The sequence below is a fragment of the Enoplosus armatus genome, chromosome 14, assembly GCF_043641665.1.
Source record: "Enoplosus armatus isolate fEnoArm2 chromosome 14, fEnoArm2.hap1, whole genome shotgun sequence".
NCBI lineage: Eukaryota > Metazoa > Chordata > Actinopteri > Centrarchiformes > Enoplosidae > Enoplosus > Enoplosus armatus.
In genome coordinates, this window is record NC_092193.1 from 15,880,500 (window position 1) to 15,896,632 (window position 16,133).

A 16,133-nucleotide genomic window follows, 5' to 3' on the forward strand; every position below is an offset into this window, starting at 1 on the left:
ACATTGTCCTCATTTGTCTGCTCAGAAATCAGAAATCAACTGCTCTGAGGCTCTCCTAAATCCAGTAACTTTCCTGTGTTAAGAGAGGTGATACAGTAAAATGCTTTCACTCCTGTGCTAAAAAGTAGGAGTAAATGTGCATCAGTCAGAACCAGTTAGGACCAATGTCCTACTCTGAGACATAAGATAAATACAGTTCTTGATCTTGCTCAAGCAGACTTCAGTATCTTTTTAATGTTCTACTAACGTCATGATCCTTTCTCTCTGTCCTGTACAGATCTGTCAGGTCAGAACAAGTTCAGCAGGTCTGTTGAACCATGATGAACTACGCCCAGCGCCAAAGGAATCTGAAAGTAAATAAAGTATTCAATAATTAATTGGAACTCTACACATGACAGAGCAGTGGATAGTTTCCTATGCAGGTTGCAAGCAGCTTATGTTTTACATCTCATGTCAGAAAGATTCTCAGTATGTTAGGAAACTATTGGTCTTCCCATCTTAATCTATCTGAAATCACCTTAATCTTTGAATGTTTTTGCCTCGCCCAGAATTTTCAGGTATATCTCGACTATGGCCACGCCACAAGTCTTTATTCATCTACTGGGCCTTAACTTTAGTGTTCAGGTGCCATACTTGGTGAGAATCCTGAACTACTGACTTCAGACATTTAACTTAAAAGGGCAATACCAGCATTTCATACTTTGAGTCTCAAAGTACACAATGTTCACCAAGTCACTCTGTGACAACAGATCATAAAATGCTTTGGCAGGTTAAAAGCTGACTTGTACATTTTTTCTTCTTCGGTTGTTGACAGTTCATGGGTGTGGTTCTCTGTGTAACACATAAAGTCAAATAACATTTGCATGCATGTTTAAAATATGAATACCAGACAGGTGAATGTAGTGTCTCTTAGGATTATTCACTGATACTAACCCTTAAAATAATTATTTTAATTATATTTCTGAATATAAACAGCCCATTATAAGCAATCATTTTTAGTTTTTGAGAGTTAAACGAAAACATTGTCTGAAAAAAAAATGTCAAAGTATTTATTCAAAGTATAAAAAAGTTGTTCAGACTACTCAGACTATGTGTTCTGTAAGATATATATTTTCATGTTTTTATATGATGTATAGTATTGTCTAGAAAAAAAACAACCGAGACCTTGAAGCTGCTTCATTTACTTCGTACAGTCCTGAGACACAAATGAAAGAAAGAAAAATATAAACAGAATGCAAGTGATGATGTTGCCATATAGCCATTTAGAGTACTATCAATAATACTGCACTCATCATTTTAATTATCAAATCACTTAGCACACTAAAATAAATCTGCCCTGTGAATTGTTAACCCTTATGGCAACATATATAATATAATAGTATTTATTATTGTGCAGCTACTATGGGTCAAAATCTTCACACCATAGGAGATTACGGACAAATAAAACATAAGTCTGTGTGGAGTGTTTTAATTATACACAGCTTTAAGCCGGCTTGCCTCGCACAGCTGCACTGCATACGTAGGACAGACACATTAAATGAATCACATTGCTTAATATTTATTACATGTTACAATATATTCCCTGAGATAACCAAATCATTTTAAGTGTGAATCTTTAGATTTTCTTCAGGTTCTCGTCATTTCAAAGTCATCACATTTCTCTGGTGCAAATACAAGCAACACAAGGGAATGACATCATAACTCCAAGACAACAACCAAATCATACCAAGAGATGACTTGGCAGACTGAAATACTTCGAAGCAGTGAGAGGACAGACTCACAGGTGGCGGGGGAAGGATGTGGCTTAAAAAGTTGGTGTAATGCAAGTTAGTGTAACGGTAAAAGTGTGTCACCATATATAACTTGTGGTTTCAGCTACTACCTTGTTAGTACTTCTGATTCTATGTCAATATAGTCCTATACATCCTCCTTTTCACCTAATACACTGTTAATATGTCCATAATTGTTGTTGAGTTGACATCTATTTTCACAGTCTTATGGAAGATCAGAGGCAGAATTGCAGAGAGTCCTGCATACACATGCAAAGACCCAGACCAGGTCTACAATAAACAGATGCTGCAGTCAGGGTGCTGTTTTCAACACAAACTTGTAAAACTTTCAATAACTGTAAGATTCAACACATGGCTTACAATTAGACCTGATGTTACAGTTAAAAGCACCAAATTCAGACATGAGTTCCTGTTCTCGACAACAAATGGGAAATTCATGTTGAGATTAATTCATTTTCAGACGGTCATCAGTGGTCATGCTGGTGTTGATGCTTGTGATTGCAGTGCTCGTTGTGTTTGTCATCCAGTTCCAGCAGTTTCAGCATCTCCTGCACGGCGGCCTGAAGAGCTCTACCCAGGTCCTGGCTGCTGTAGGGTTTTCCTAGTGGAGGCACGTGGATGAAGGCCGAGCAACCCTGCCCCAGGTGCAGAGAGGTGTAGTAGGTGTAGTCACACAGATACCTGCCAGGAAGCCAAAGGATGGGTGTTACTTTATGTAGAGTTTGTATTATCACTTTCATGGATATTTATGAGTGGAAGATGTTGATAGACATTTTACTTAAACCAAATTCCTCAGACCAAAAAACAGAAGACAACACACATATTGTATCTTTAATCTTAAATAAACAGACCTTTATATATTTTGTCGTGTCAGACCAAACTCCTAAATCTATGGTCTCATGGCCTTATTCAGAACAGGCTTGAAAATGGAAGCGATGTAATGTTTAGTTGGCTGGTTGTAAACAATCATGTTGTCATTTTTTAAATATATTTTCCTGTATACAAAATAACAATGGCAACAAGTGATATACGGAGCCATCATTAATGATATTAGTAACAGCTTTGCTTTTCCTCTAGAGTGTGTGCATGTGTAAACAACATCACTGACCTTCCAGCATCCTTAGATACAGAAAGAGTGACCCCGAGGCCAGAGTCATTGACCCTTTTGCAGACCGTATCCATGTCCAGGACTGAGCGTATGCAGTCTGGGCCTTTCTCAATGCAACACTGGGAAGCTGGGCAGAAGCTGCAGTTGTCCGTGCGCTTGTAACCTTTGTTGTGGCCACACTGCTCCAGAGTGACGGTGGTGGCTAACCCAGAAACACCGACATGGACCACTAACTGGACCGCAGGACCCCAAAAGACAGAGGCGGCAGAGGTTAGTTGTTTTTTTTTGTTGACTGATTGATGGATTTTAGCAGCATTTCATGTACTGTATGATGGAAACATATTTATGTACAGTATTGTGTATTTTCTTGAATACCTGTGGCTGGTGCTCTTTCCACAGAGATGGCAGTAGGCTCTGAACAGCCTGGTATTCAACGGGCACCTCACACACATGAAGGTCCACTGCTTCACCCAGCCCCAATCGCTCCAGTTCCTGTGAGAAAGCATATATATATATAGCCCTTAATTGCAGTCTTAAAGGGCTTTACAGGCCCACAATAAATAATGAAATGAAATGACAATCCCTTAATCGGGTGAGGAAAAACTCCCTATTTCAATACCATATGTAGGCAACACCAAAACACCTTTCACCAAAGTCCCTAACTGTTAAATATGGACAACCTGATTACCTGCACTGCCACCCAGCTGGAGTTCACTGCATGCTCCCCAAAAGGCTCAAAACCTGCAGCAATGATACACAGTGCAGCTAAGTAAATAAAAAACTCAGCGAGGATGCTTATCTGTCATGGAGAGAAGTGATAAGGGTGAATGCAAAAAAGGACTCTCTTAATTCAAAGTCTAAAGATTGCATCAAGTTAAACATTAATTCTAGTGGTGGCACGTGATGCACAGCAGAGACACAAAAGCATTTCTTTCTCTCAGTTGAGCAGTTGAGGAGTTTTGTGTTACAAAAAAAAGATTCAATTTAGTATCATTCATTTGTTTCCTTATCTACACCATCAGACAAAACCTTCCTCTCCTGCAGAAAACATTATTCTCTGTAGTACATTAGTTTTGAAAGCAGTATCATTACATATTTATAATATAAGCACAACCATTTAAATTAACCAGATAAACTGTGCAACACAGACACAAGTGGAAAACTCTAACAGCTGTAACAGCACCGTGGTGACAATAAACAAATCATTTAAGGCACATTTGTCTCTCTGTGACAAATCACAACCTCTCACCTGTTACTATTACTTTCTTCTTATTGGCCATTATCCGCAGTTGTTATGACAGGAGTTGTCATAGATGTATAAGAAGGGGATCAAATATCCCAAACAAGGACCCCAGGATTGTCTGCGCTTGCTGCTGTCTTCTTCTGGCTCAGAGCTGAAAGGAAGTGACACACCAAATCTGGATGGATCATACTGCCATCTACTGTTTGGGCATGCATCCCTCCAAAGCATTTCATCCTGTAACGATTCATTTTAAAACAACACTAATAAGTGTGTGTGTGTGGGGGGGGGGGGGGGGTTCCTGCACCACAGGACAGTTTTGGAAAGCAGAATGGAGAAAATGGAAACTGATCCATTTAATTCGTGTGTTTTAGTGCAATAGAATGTAATTCAAGCCATGTGTGTGTGCTGAAACTGAAAACCAAGCATCTGCACTGCATTCACAGATTAAAGGTTAGGAGAGTCATCTTGTGAGTGGCCAGTGAAAGTGAATAAAAAAACAACCGTCCCTCCACCAAAAAGAACTGTTGAGACAGCCCATTGAATGAACGTTTCACTGGGCAGCTCCCAGGTGTGAATGTATGCACTGTAAGAGAGAGAGGCGTTGCTGAACATGTTATCTTCTCCCAAGAGACTTAAAGTCAAAGGACACTTCTGTGGCTGAGGGAGGGGAGATTGTATCTTACACAGTCTCACTCCATTACCTGAGTGTAGAGGACAAACATTTTTCCCCCTCCAGTTTTTTGTCATGAAGGCAGGGCCAATATAACAACGCCTCACAGGAACAGCTCTTTTTTTTTTTCATTCTCGGTGCACTCTGCGGTCCACACCCTTGGGTTGTGAAATGACTCACACATTCTGGACACTGCACCCTGTGTGGCTCCGAACTGGCATTGTGGAGATAATATGCTCTCCATAGGGTGGAGATTTTTTTTCTTTCATTCATGCCAGCACCTCTTCAGTTACAGACTCAACATAGATTTCTGCCTCTGAACCACATCCCACTCACTCACACACACACACACACACACTGTAACACCTCCGCCGACCACCTTCACAACCTGCACTGCAGTCGCTAACAGCCTCTCCTTCTTCCCTCAACCCATTCACCTTTCTCTCTCTAGCTCGCCTGCGTCACTTGCTCTGTCAGTGTTGCCATGGAAACTAATGATGCCCTCTCTGCTCCGTGGTGCTGATGCAGACAGTCTGCTGACGTCCTCACTGTGTATGGGCGGAATAACAATGTTGTACTGTAGTTCCCAGCACAGAGACAGACTCAGTGCCTTATATACTGTATACTTTCTACTCTATTCTATTCTGTAATGTTCAGCTCTATATAATAAATAAATATTAATTTTATTAATGTATTTATTCATTTGGTTAAAAAAACAATGAAATATGTTTCATTGTTATGATTACTAAAATGTGCACCTATTTTGGAAGAAATTGGATCTAAGAATAGCTCAAGATCTGCCAGCCACAGCCATTAAAACCATGAAAACACAGCATGTTTGTATTTCAGCAGCCTCTGATGGACATGTCAGAACATTAACATTTCCACATGCTACTTTCAATCACAGAAAAACACATGGTGTCCTCATTCTACTGTCACTGTTTCCTTCCCTTTTCTAGTTCATGCTCAGTTTTCCCAGAAACTCTTTGAGATGTTGTAACACCTCATTTCAGGCCTCTCTCGTGGTTCTGGTGTGAGGGTTGAATGTGACCATTGATCCTCAAAGAGCTGGAACAAGATGTGTTGCCACGGTTAGTGTTGTAAATCTGATGGATTGGAATTAAATTTTAATTCAGTTTGAACTTGAACACATATTTAAAGACCAAATTAGAATTCTATTTTGTCCGGCTCCTCCTATACTATTCTATTCTATTCTATTCTATTCTATTATGTTCCAGTCTGAGAACTGCAAGGATCCTGTAGAGTCTCATTTCATGGAATAGTAAAAGATTACACTATAACTTGTATGTTCATGCTTATGTAGAATCAAATCTTACATTATCTAAAGTCTTTTAAAAGCGTCTCAGCCTGAGCTGTAGGGATATTTTCTGTAAGGCCTGCTCCTCTGTTCTTCCTTCCCTTGGCCTTCGCCTCTTACACCTTCCCCGCCCAGTCTCTGCTCTCTTTTGGCGACCCTGAGCTTTTTTATGCTATGACATCAAACCACAATGCATTGCACTGTTTGTAGTTTACCTAAAGTCTCCATGGCAATAAAGACCGGCTCGGCCCCTTATTCAAATTGAACCGGAAACCAACGTCATTTTGGGCCAATCTCCGCGCTCTGGAGTGACATAATGGAATTTTTAGGGCTAGAAAGCGAGCGAGGTCTGGCGCTGCGCATAGCAGTCGTGCCATAGGGAAAAGACAATATCGTCCGCGCGCAGGAGAGAGACATCAGAGCCCCTCAGGCACAACTGGTCGACTGATAGAGGGACTGATACACAAGAAGGGGGATAAGGAAACGGGGCCACGTAGAAATAAGGATCAGCTGACTTCCTCATGTTTGGATTTGACCGTTCAACAGTCGTCAATGCGTAACGCTCAACACTCCCTCATGTGAGGGTGTAGAATGGAAACAACCCTCTACCCAGGCACCGTGGTGAATACTCCGAGGGTCCCCAGCATCTACTCCCAGAGCACGATGATGAAGAAGGACATTAATCTGAACCTGGACGACCAGAACTCCGAGCTCAAATCAAACCCGCTCCGGGACACAGACGGACTTCTCAACTCCCCAGACTTGGGACTCTTGAAACTAACCTCTCCGGACCTGGAGCGCCTTATTATCCAGTCAAACGGTCTGGTCACCACCGTCAACCCGGCCTCCCAGTTCCTCTACCCGAAGTCGGCCAGTGACGAGCAGGAGTTCGCGGAGGGTTTCGTCAAGGCACTGGAGGATCTTCACAAGCAGAACCAGCTGAGCGAGGCGGGGTGCGTCTCCGTGGATAGACTGGAGCTACTGGGATCATCCAACGCAGTCGGGTCCGCCGGGCTCCAGACATCAGACCTCCCTGTATACACTACTTTGAACGGCTATGCGGCCAGTCCGCTCGGAGCCACCTCCATCAACTACTCCACGGACACCATCCCCTTCCCGCCGCCTCCGTCTCATCTGGCCAGCGCGCAGCAACAGGCGGCCGCTGCTGCCGCTCTGTCACGACTCCAGTCTGCCAATTTGGTGAAGGACGAGCCTCAGACGGTGCCAGACATGCAGAGCTTCGGGGACAGCCCCCCTCTGTCTCCCATTGACATGGACAACCAGGAGCGCATCAAGGCGGAGAGGAAAAAGCTGCGGAACAGGATAGCCGCCTCCAAATGCCGCAAAAGAAAACTGGAGCGGATCTCTCGGCTGGAGGACAAGGTCAAGAGCCTGAAAACGCAGAATACCGAGCTGGCCTCCACAGCCAGCGTCCTCAGGGAGCAAGTGGCCCAGCTGAAGCAGAAGGTGATGAACCATGTCAGCAGCGGATGCCAGCTTTTGCCAAACCAGGTTCAGGCTTACTAAATCCAAGTAATGGTGCTCTTCATGGATTCTTTTCTACAGCTCTAAATATGCTCTGAGGACGCAGGCCTGTGCTATGAGGGACATTTGCCTTTTGTAACCTAGAATCCTTATCAGAGACTTGATATGAGGCCATTGTAAATGCACCCTCCAGATAAAGCCTGTAACAGACATGTGCACTGCACTGTGTACAGATGAAGCTTGAGGAGAGCTGCAAGTGTACTGGAAAATGACCAGTTAACCAAGCAGCAGGTATATGGGCTGCAGCCTCTCCTGATTCCTGAAAATCTGGCAGTGTTGTGCAGCAAACAGACTTTTTTGTTGCCCTGTTTTTTGGGGGGAAGCCATGTAGCAAACTGCTATCCAGTGGACTGGTGTAGGATAGTATTTAAGTGTGTGTAAGCTGGACAATCTCAACAAGAGTGCAACCAAACACCAGGGTGTCACCAAGTGCTGTCATCCACCGTGTAATATAATGCCTTACTTGTTTACAAGCACTTAGCAATGACAAATATATATTTTATTTACTGAAACATTTCTTATTTTACATATGGTCTTACTTTTTGTTCTTTTTTTTTGTTGTTGCAAAAATGAACACTGCATGTCTTGTCGCTTTAGTGTACAGTAACCATTGTATTTTTCATTGTGGTGGCTGCTGTGTAGTTCTTCAGTCGCCACTTCCATGAATGTATGTGTACGTGCTGAGAAACCCTATGTATCCATGTGTAATGGACTTTAAAGTCTCTACCTGACATTTATTAAATTCACTACATTATTAAAGCCAGTGTGTTCCGTTTCTTACTGATGGGAGGCTCTGCTTTACTTTGTTATAGTTAGAATGAACATTTGTGAGAATAATATATAAATTCATACCTTTACAATGATCTCCTCTTATACAGTTGACACCGTGGGTGTTGTATTAAGTGCAGTGGAGAAGCCGAACCAAACCATAGATGGTCAAACAACTCTGAGGGTAGAAAACAAGACATTATTGCAGTATTGTGCCCTCTGCTGGGCACAATTAAACTTCATTTTTCATTTCTGAAACATCACATGTACATTTCCTGTAAATCACTGACAGTTGGGAATAACTGTTGAACGAACACAAGACTCCAGCTTTTAGAATTTGTTTATTGATTCCTCATTTTAGCAAATCTGGCATTACAGAATTACAGCACAATTCACACAACTAATACCTGACGGGCAGAAAATTCCTATTTACAAGGGTTATTTTATGACAGGGAGGGAGGAAGAGGAGGAGGAGGAGAGTTGAAAAGAATCGATACGTGTTCCTAAGTCACCGGCAAGTTTACAGCTGTAGCAAAACACAATAAATAATGTAACAAAAATCAAAAGTGAACCAATGCAGTAAGAATCACTATTTTAATGAAGTGTTCAGAGTATTCAGTTTACTTCCCAAACATTCTCCCTTTTTGAAGCTACTGCTCAGAGTAGGAAAACACTCCCAGACAAGTTTGTTAGTGCAAGTCTAACACACGTCTAACACACAGGCGCTCTTTTTGGCTCTAAATGTATCGTCGAGATCTCTTTGGAAAGAACAATTATACAGCCTTTATACAAACTGTACATTCACACACCCACGTACAATACGCATATTACAATCCTTCAGCAGGGTTGCATGTTGCTGATATTTGGGTGTGGAGAGAAAGAACTGCTATTGCTCTGTGAGAACAGTCTGCTTTTACTCTACAGAGTCTTAAAAGTTACATTACTGATATCAAAAGACAAACAAACTTCCCAGCAAAGCCGCGCTGACATGAGAAGAGATTGTTACGCTGGAATGTTTAATTTTCCTGTAAACACAAATACATTTTCATTTAAAAGCTGGGACAGTTGAAGCAAATGAATACTATTGAACATCTCTTTAAAAATGTAGAGTGCAGATTGCAATGCATAATCTTGGAATAATATCATCTCAAAAATAAATAAAGTAATACAAAATAAATAAGTTATCTGTGAATGCATGACATACAGAAGGTTTTGTACTGTATACACAAGCAGACAAATCCCAAAAACCTTAGCATCAGAGAGAGAAATAAAACTCACAATTCGACATTTAAACATGCTTAAAAACATCATGTTCCCCCCAAAAGTAAAGATGTAAATATCATCTAACGTGACACAAGAGACTTTCTGGGAGTTGATAAGGATGGCAGATCTGTGGTATCCCAGTGCTCACGCTGATTCACATGCTTTTCTAGTGAGTGCATGTTGCACATTGTACGTAGTGAATGAAAGTTAATACAATGAAAAGGGGCCGCGGGCTTCACAAGTGAAACCTTTCGCTGCATTTGGTACCTCCAAGTACTGAAACTGTAGGACAGACGGGCTCAGCTCATACAAATAACCATCCAGTCAACCAGTTGGTTAAAAACATCAACATGCACTTCTCACTAAAGCACAGGTAGGAATCCAATATCCTAAATCATCATTATTGTATAACATATTAATTAAATATATATATATATATATATATATATATATATTCATTTATTATGTATGCATTTTAAAATGCATATCTGTTGACTTTTAAACATTTATACACTCTTCTCCATGGAGGTAAAAGACATCCCATACCCTTTTCAATATTGTATCGTCGTATGTCTTAAAAAATAGTAACAAAAAGTAAAAAAAAACAAAGACAAAGAATCTAAAATCTATGCAGCTCCGTACACTGGCCAACCATCCAATGTCACTAGAAGAAGAAAACAAAAAGTAATCTGGGAAGGGGCCAAAGATATACAATAACAACGATAACTTGACTAGCAAACTGATATGCATAACTTTTGCAATTTTTACGTTCATTCCTTAAAAGAAAAGCAAACTTTCAAATGACCCCATTTGGACATCAAACTTGGACTGCAATTATCTGTAGAAACTCAATAACAACACTGGGAAGGTGATTTCACATGCTCAAAACCAAACCCACCATCTCAAAACGATAAATAAAAAACACTCTATCCACAGCAACAAACATATTTTCAATGGGACTAAAAGTGAAACAGTTGCAAATAATTGTAATGCTGAGTGGGAGCTGGAGGATCCCTCCAATATTCCTCCTTCACAGCCTTTTAGAGTAAAACCCAATAGCAGACACATCACTAATAATAAGTAAGAAAGAAAGACAACTTGGGATTGTTCCTCTGTTAAATGTTCTTCACCCCTCTGACTAAGTTAGCATTAGCACATAATCTCTGTATTACTGAAAACACAAACTTTAAGATAATATTTCTAAAAAAACGCCAAATCTTTGGGGAGAACCGGCTCATGTGGACGGAGCTGTTGGTGCAGTGAGAGGGGTGGAGAATGTAAGCAGCCAGGTTGTGTGTCTCTGTATGGCAGTGTTTGTGTGGAATATATTTGTGTGACAGAAAAAGAAAGTAAGAGACAAACTGAAAAAAGGTGTGTGGATTTTAGGACAGCAGACTGTGTGTGTGTGTGTGTGTGTGTGTGTGTGTGTGTGTGTGTGTGTGTGTGTGTGTGTGTGTGTGTGTGGTCATGTTTAGCAAGCACAATCCTGATGAGACCTCTGTGGCTGCTCGTTGAGCTGTGGCCCCTGTTTAGCTCCGGTGATGGTCGGGTCGTTGTTGTCCAGACTCTCTGTCATCCTCTCGCAGATGATGTCCACCAGCCGCTCGAAGGTCTGCTTCACGTTAATGTTATCTTTAGCACTCGCTTCAAAGTACTCGAAACCTGTCAGGAGGGGTGACAGAGGCAGAAAATGGCCATGAGTACACTTACTGTGCCAATGTGAAGCTTATTCAGTTAATCCACCTCATTAATCATTCCATCCATATCAGATTTATGTAAGTATTTCTAAATGAAATCCATTCATACGCCTTGAAAACATCCAAATCTATCTCTTCAGATCATACTTAAACCTCTTTCATATGTGGTTTGAAATTAAGTCTAATTACAGTCAAATTACTTGTGATGCAATGACTCAATCTGACCACTCAGATCACTCCTCAAACATCTTTTAATGTTACATGTTTCAACAGGAAGCGTGGAAAATAACACCTAGCTTGTCTAAAAAAAGCAAATAACTTTGTGCCTCTGCAAGTTTCCGTATGAAGACTGAAAATGCTGTTCATCAGATTTCTCTGAAAACTAACACATTTTTGACAGTTACTTACTAGACTAAGTCTAATCATGATGGCATACAGAACGACAAATACAGAAAAGAACATCAAAAAGAGATGAACACAGCGTTGAATAAAAATCCAACTGTCCAAACATAACCCTTTATGCATTTTACTAATTTTTAGATGCATCATTTATACATCATCAGAACTTTATAGTTCATGATAACATTACATTTTCACTAAAGCTCCCAGGAGAGGATGATAAACACCAATAGTGGACAAACAACAGAGACATCTAGTCTTTATCTGACCAGTTGACTTACCCAGCTGTTCTGACAGCTGCCGGCCTCTCTCTGCAGCCACCACTCGTTCATCCTCCATATCACACTTGTTCCCCACCAAGAGGACCTGAGCATTGTCCCATGAGTATGTCTTGATCTGGGTCGACCTGTTAGCAGATACATTGCAGGGTGTTCAGCTGTAGTGACTGACTGAATCTCACCAGCACCAGAAAACAAAGGTGAATATTAAAATTTAAACCTCTAAACATCTATTCTGCTTCGTTACTTTCTGGTTCAAGTTTGACCTACATTACTTCCGGTTGTGCAAACATGCAGTTTAACAAAGCAAAAGCGTCATACACACAGACATGCGTCCCTCACCAGTCTTGAACAGCGTTAAAGGACTCCTCGTTGGTGATGTCGTACATGAGGATGAAGCCCATGGCTCCCCTGTAGTAAGCTGTGGTGATTGTCCTGTAGCGCTCCTGACCAGCAGTGTCCTAAAAAGAATACACACAAACACCATGATTTTTAATAGAGAATTATTTTTGAGTATTTATTATTGACAAAGCAGGACATGTTTAACATTAAGATGAAAACATACTTGGAAAAAAAAAAAAAACACCTGTACACTCATGGTCCCATGACAAAGTTTCCATTTTTTCTCTTTTTGTGCAGATCATTGACACGCATTTATGTGCATGTGCCTCCTGATTTCCTCCTGGTTTAACATTCAGCCAAACTCCCATGGCCATTAGGTATTCCTCTGGTGTTGCATGTAATAAGGCATTGGTCCTAGGGGCAGGCTTTATGGCTCATGTTAAGTACACTTCAAGGGTATTGCCACTACACAGAAGATTAATTAATTAATTCTGGGGATTGGAGAGGCCGGTTCAACAGCTGGTAATCATTAAAGATACATAATAGAGACGCTTCAGTCCTAGGTGTGATGGGGCAGCATGAAAAACATTCTTATTAAAGATGATCTGCAGGTAGTAAGGAAATTTCCCTTAATTCTGATTAATTAGTTTTTTGCAGGCTTGTTGAATTACAATTACTGTAGAGCTGAAACAATTACTTGATTAATCAATTAGTGGATCAACAGAAAAATAATCTTAAAGAATTTTGAAAAGGATCTGGTTGCAGCTTCGCCAATGTGAGGATTTTCTGCTTTTCAGTGTTTTCTATCATTGTAAACTGAACATTGTTGGGATTTCAGACTGTTGGTCAGACAAAACAAGGCATAATAATCAGCACAATAATCAGCAGATTACTCGATAATGTGTAATACTGTATCAGGGATGTCACTGCTGTTGAAACCTGCATTTGTATTTGAGTATTAAGACTGCTTGAATCCTGTGCCAACCTTTCTGCCACACAACAGGTCTACCATTAAAAGAAAAGGAGTAGTGCAGGCTGTATTTTCTTAGTTCATAGCAATTCAGCCGTCAGACACAACCGTTTTTCTAATTATACTGTAAGCCTATTTTACACTTTTACGAGTGTGCACTGCATTGCTGTATTATGGAGAGAAATATAAATATCAGATTGGATCGATGGCGACATCTGTAGTAATTATGTAATGTAAAATACATGTGTGGCCACTCTCCACCTGTTACACCCTTACTTCTTCAGTGGTACCTGATTATAGATAACACAGTTCAGGACAGTGGGAACCACTAGACTGCAGCTGACCACCTTAGCACATCTGCGTGCATGTACGCGTTCACTTCCTCACCCAGATCTGCAGCTTTATCCTCTTGTCGTTCCTGTAGATGGTCTTGACCTTGAAGTCGATGCCCACCGTGCTGACAAATGCTGGTGTGAATGAGTCGTCCGCATAGCGGAAAAGGAAGGAAGTCTTTCCTACACTGCTGTTGCCAATGATGAGGATTTTAAACATGTAATCAAAGTTCTGGTCCGAGGACTCCTTCTGCCCGTATGTGGCATTTGCAGATGCCATCTATGCAAGGATTGAAATCAAATATCAGTCACAAGGAATTAGCTTGAGGAAACAGTTTGTTATTATTTACAGAACCTGTAATAGAAACACCTTACAATATAACCCAATACAACAACACCACAAACTACAGTCATAAAAATAATCAGTGTTGAATCAAAGCCACTCTGACAGTGTCTGCAAAAACAAAACATTATATAAATGTACAAAAGAAGAGCTGTTGTATTTGGTTCCATCAGATTGTGTAGGTACTGTATTCATGACATTGTGTCCACCTCCAGCACTCCTCTGCCACTGGCTGAAACATTTCATGTTTGGTGCAGATAAAAGGTCAAAATGAACAACATATTTTATAAAATCCATTTTATAAAACATCACTGTTCAACCCGTGACAGATTAACACACCCTTTTTCAATTAGTTTGCATAATTTTGTATTATTCATACTGAGTTTGTTTCAAGTGGTCTACAAAAATGTTTCAACTAACTCCTGTGAAGGATACCATTAGACATATTTTAGAGAATAGAGACATTAGAGATATTTGTCATCCTCATTCTCCAGGCAGACAAGAGGAAATTCATCTGGATTTATATACCAATGTAGAACAGCCTTATGTATACCATTAAGCACGTGGTGGAGTTAAATAATGTCAGTACTGTCTGCTTTACGAGGTCGGGTTACACGCCATATGGTTCCCAAACAGTCTCATAACTTTATCAGGGAATAAAATGATGCAGCCGTTTCGCCAAGAGGCTGTGTCAATACAACCAGCCAACATCCACACACAGCCTTGAGTGTTTCAGCTTCATGTCAATAATACTGGTCGGACAAGGAATGCACACCTCCGCCCCACGAAAGATAAGAGGACGGAAGTACCAGGGCTTAGCTGGCTAAGCATCAGCTAAACTGACTATCCTTTCCCATCCAGCAGGACAGGGAACCACCGTGGAAGCTACGCTAGCCAGCCAATTATGAATGACCATATGGTTAGCCGCAATTTGCCTTGTAGTAAACTACAAACTGTCAACGCCTGTAATGCCCTCTGAGTCTTTCTGAACACAACATGCTCTCAATTTAAACGGCCTAAACCACATCCCCTATCCAAAGCAGGGCTTATCTGGCGTTAGCTTGCTAGTAGCTTCCTGAAATTGACAGTCTGGTTCACGTTAGCTTGAAAACCCTAGAAAATAAAGTACAAGATGTTTTTTTATACATTACTTACCACCTAAAATAAAGCGCAAACGATTGTTAAAGACGTGAAAGCAATACAGATAAAATGCAGTTTTTAACCCATGAAAATACATGCAATTAGGCTAGCATTTAATGCTAACACAGCAAACCGTTACCAGTATTTAAAAGTGGCAGCAGGAGCTAGCTAAGCATCCCAGCTATGTCAAATGAAGGTTACTCTTCCTTATTTACGACTAAATTTACAGTCTAAATCCAGAATATGACAAGCGATAAATACTCCACATGCCATCTGTTGCAGCTGTTAGACTTAACACGACCCCGCAATGACAAATAAGCGCAGGGTTTACCACGAAATGTCTGTTTTATCCTCGGCTTCGCAGCAGCAGCGCCTAGCCCAATGCCCAGCTTTGCACCTGCAGTAGCTCGTGCGCCTCCTGATTGACAGCCCCGGCATAAGCGGGTACAAACAGAGTGTAAGGATGATTGGCAGGACAGCTGGCCAATCAGAGAAGAGGGTCCACTCATTCCCATATAGCCCCGCCCCCACCCATTCTAGAAATTATTTAGAGGTTTTAATTCAGTATTATTGGTAGGAATGAATAGTAAATGTAGTAGCGGTAAGTAAATGTTGTTGAGAATGTTTTAGAGGTATCATCAGCAAAATATAATTAAAGTATCAAAAGTAAAGCTACTCTATATGAAGAATGATCCCTTTCAGATTAATTATCATCATCATTATCATATCAACAGATGCATAAACGTGTTAGCAGCATTTAACGTTATAGTTGGTCGAGGTGAAGACAATTTTAAGTATTTTATATTATTTGGGTAGTTTAATCTATAACAGTGCATTGTATTTTATAAACTCATTATGTGTTTTGTATGTAAAATCTTAATTATGTAAGTACCTAACAACTGCAGCTGTCAAATAAATGTAATTGAG

At 40.7% G+C, this 16,133-nt stretch overlaps 3 protein-coding genes across 3 annotated transcripts; 1 reads left to right on the forward strand and 2 right to left on the reverse strand.

The window, feature by feature from the left end:
• Nucleotides 1-1,542: 1,542 nt before the first annotated feature.
• On the reverse strand, nt 1,543-4,272 carry LOC139296795 (pyroglutamyl-peptidase 1-like). Its single transcript, XM_070919310.1, has 5 exons — nt 4,148-4,272; nt 3,587-3,639; nt 3,274-3,390; nt 2,899-3,131; nt 1,543-2,471 (listed from the first exon to the last, which is right to left on the reverse strand). The coding sequence occupies exons 1-5, from the start codon at nt 4,176-4,178 to the stop codon at nt 2,258-2,260; spliced, it is 648 nt and encodes a 215-aa protein (XP_070775411.1). The 5' UTR covers nt 4,179-4,272; the 3' UTR covers nt 1,543-2,257.
• A 2,218-nt stretch (nt 4,273-6,490) lies between these two features.
• Nucleotides 6,491-8,433, forward strand: LOC139296055 (transcription factor JunD-like). The gene has a single exon (XM_070918334.1). It carries the CDS (start codon nt 6,721-6,723, stop codon nt 7,654-7,656), a length of 936 nt encoding a protein of 311 aa, XP_070774435.1. The 5' UTR covers nt 6,491-6,720; the 3' UTR covers nt 7,657-8,433.
• A 2,743-nt stretch (nt 8,434-11,176) lies between these two features.
• Nucleotides 11,177-15,589, reverse strand: rab3aa (RAB3A, member RAS oncogene family, a). The gene is made up of 5 exons (XM_070918336.1): nt 15,538-15,589; nt 13,779-14,003; nt 12,422-12,540; nt 12,083-12,207; nt 11,177-11,367 (listed from the first exon to the last, which is right to left on the reverse strand). The coding sequence occupies exons 2-5, from the start codon at nt 14,001-14,003 to the stop codon at nt 11,177-11,179; spliced, it is 660 nt and encodes a 219-aa protein (XP_070774437.1). The 5' UTR covers nt 15,538-15,589.
• Nucleotides 15,590-16,133: the final 544 nt, after the last annotated feature.

Coding starts and splice junctions, on each gene's coding strand:
- LOC139296795 (XM_070919310.1), bottom strand. CDS start 4,178: ATGGCCAATAAGAAGAAAGTAATAGTAACAG. Junction 3,391..3,586: donor CCAGCTGGGTGGCAGTGCAG/GTAATCAGGTTG, acceptor GCTTTCTCACAG/GAACTGGAGCGATTGGGGCT. Junction 3,132..3,273: donor GGAAAGAGCACCAGCCACAG/GTATTCAAGAAA, acceptor CCTGCGGTCCAG/TTAGTGGTCCATGTCGGTGT.
- LOC139296055 (XM_070918334.1), top strand. CDS start 6,721: ATGGAAACAACCCTCTACCCAGGCACCGTGGTGAATACTCCGAGGGTC.
- rab3aa (XM_070918336.1), bottom strand. CDS start 14,003: ATGGCATCTGCAAATGCCACATACGGGCAGAAGGAGTCCTCGGACCAG. Junction 12,208..12,421: donor TTTAACGCTGTTCAAGACTG/GTGAGGGACGCA, acceptor ATCTGCTAACAG/GTCGACCCAGATCAAGACAT. Junction 11,368..12,082: donor GCAGCTGTCAGAACAGCTGG/GTAAGTCAACTG, acceptor CCCTCCTGACAG/GTTTCGAGTACTTTGAAGCG.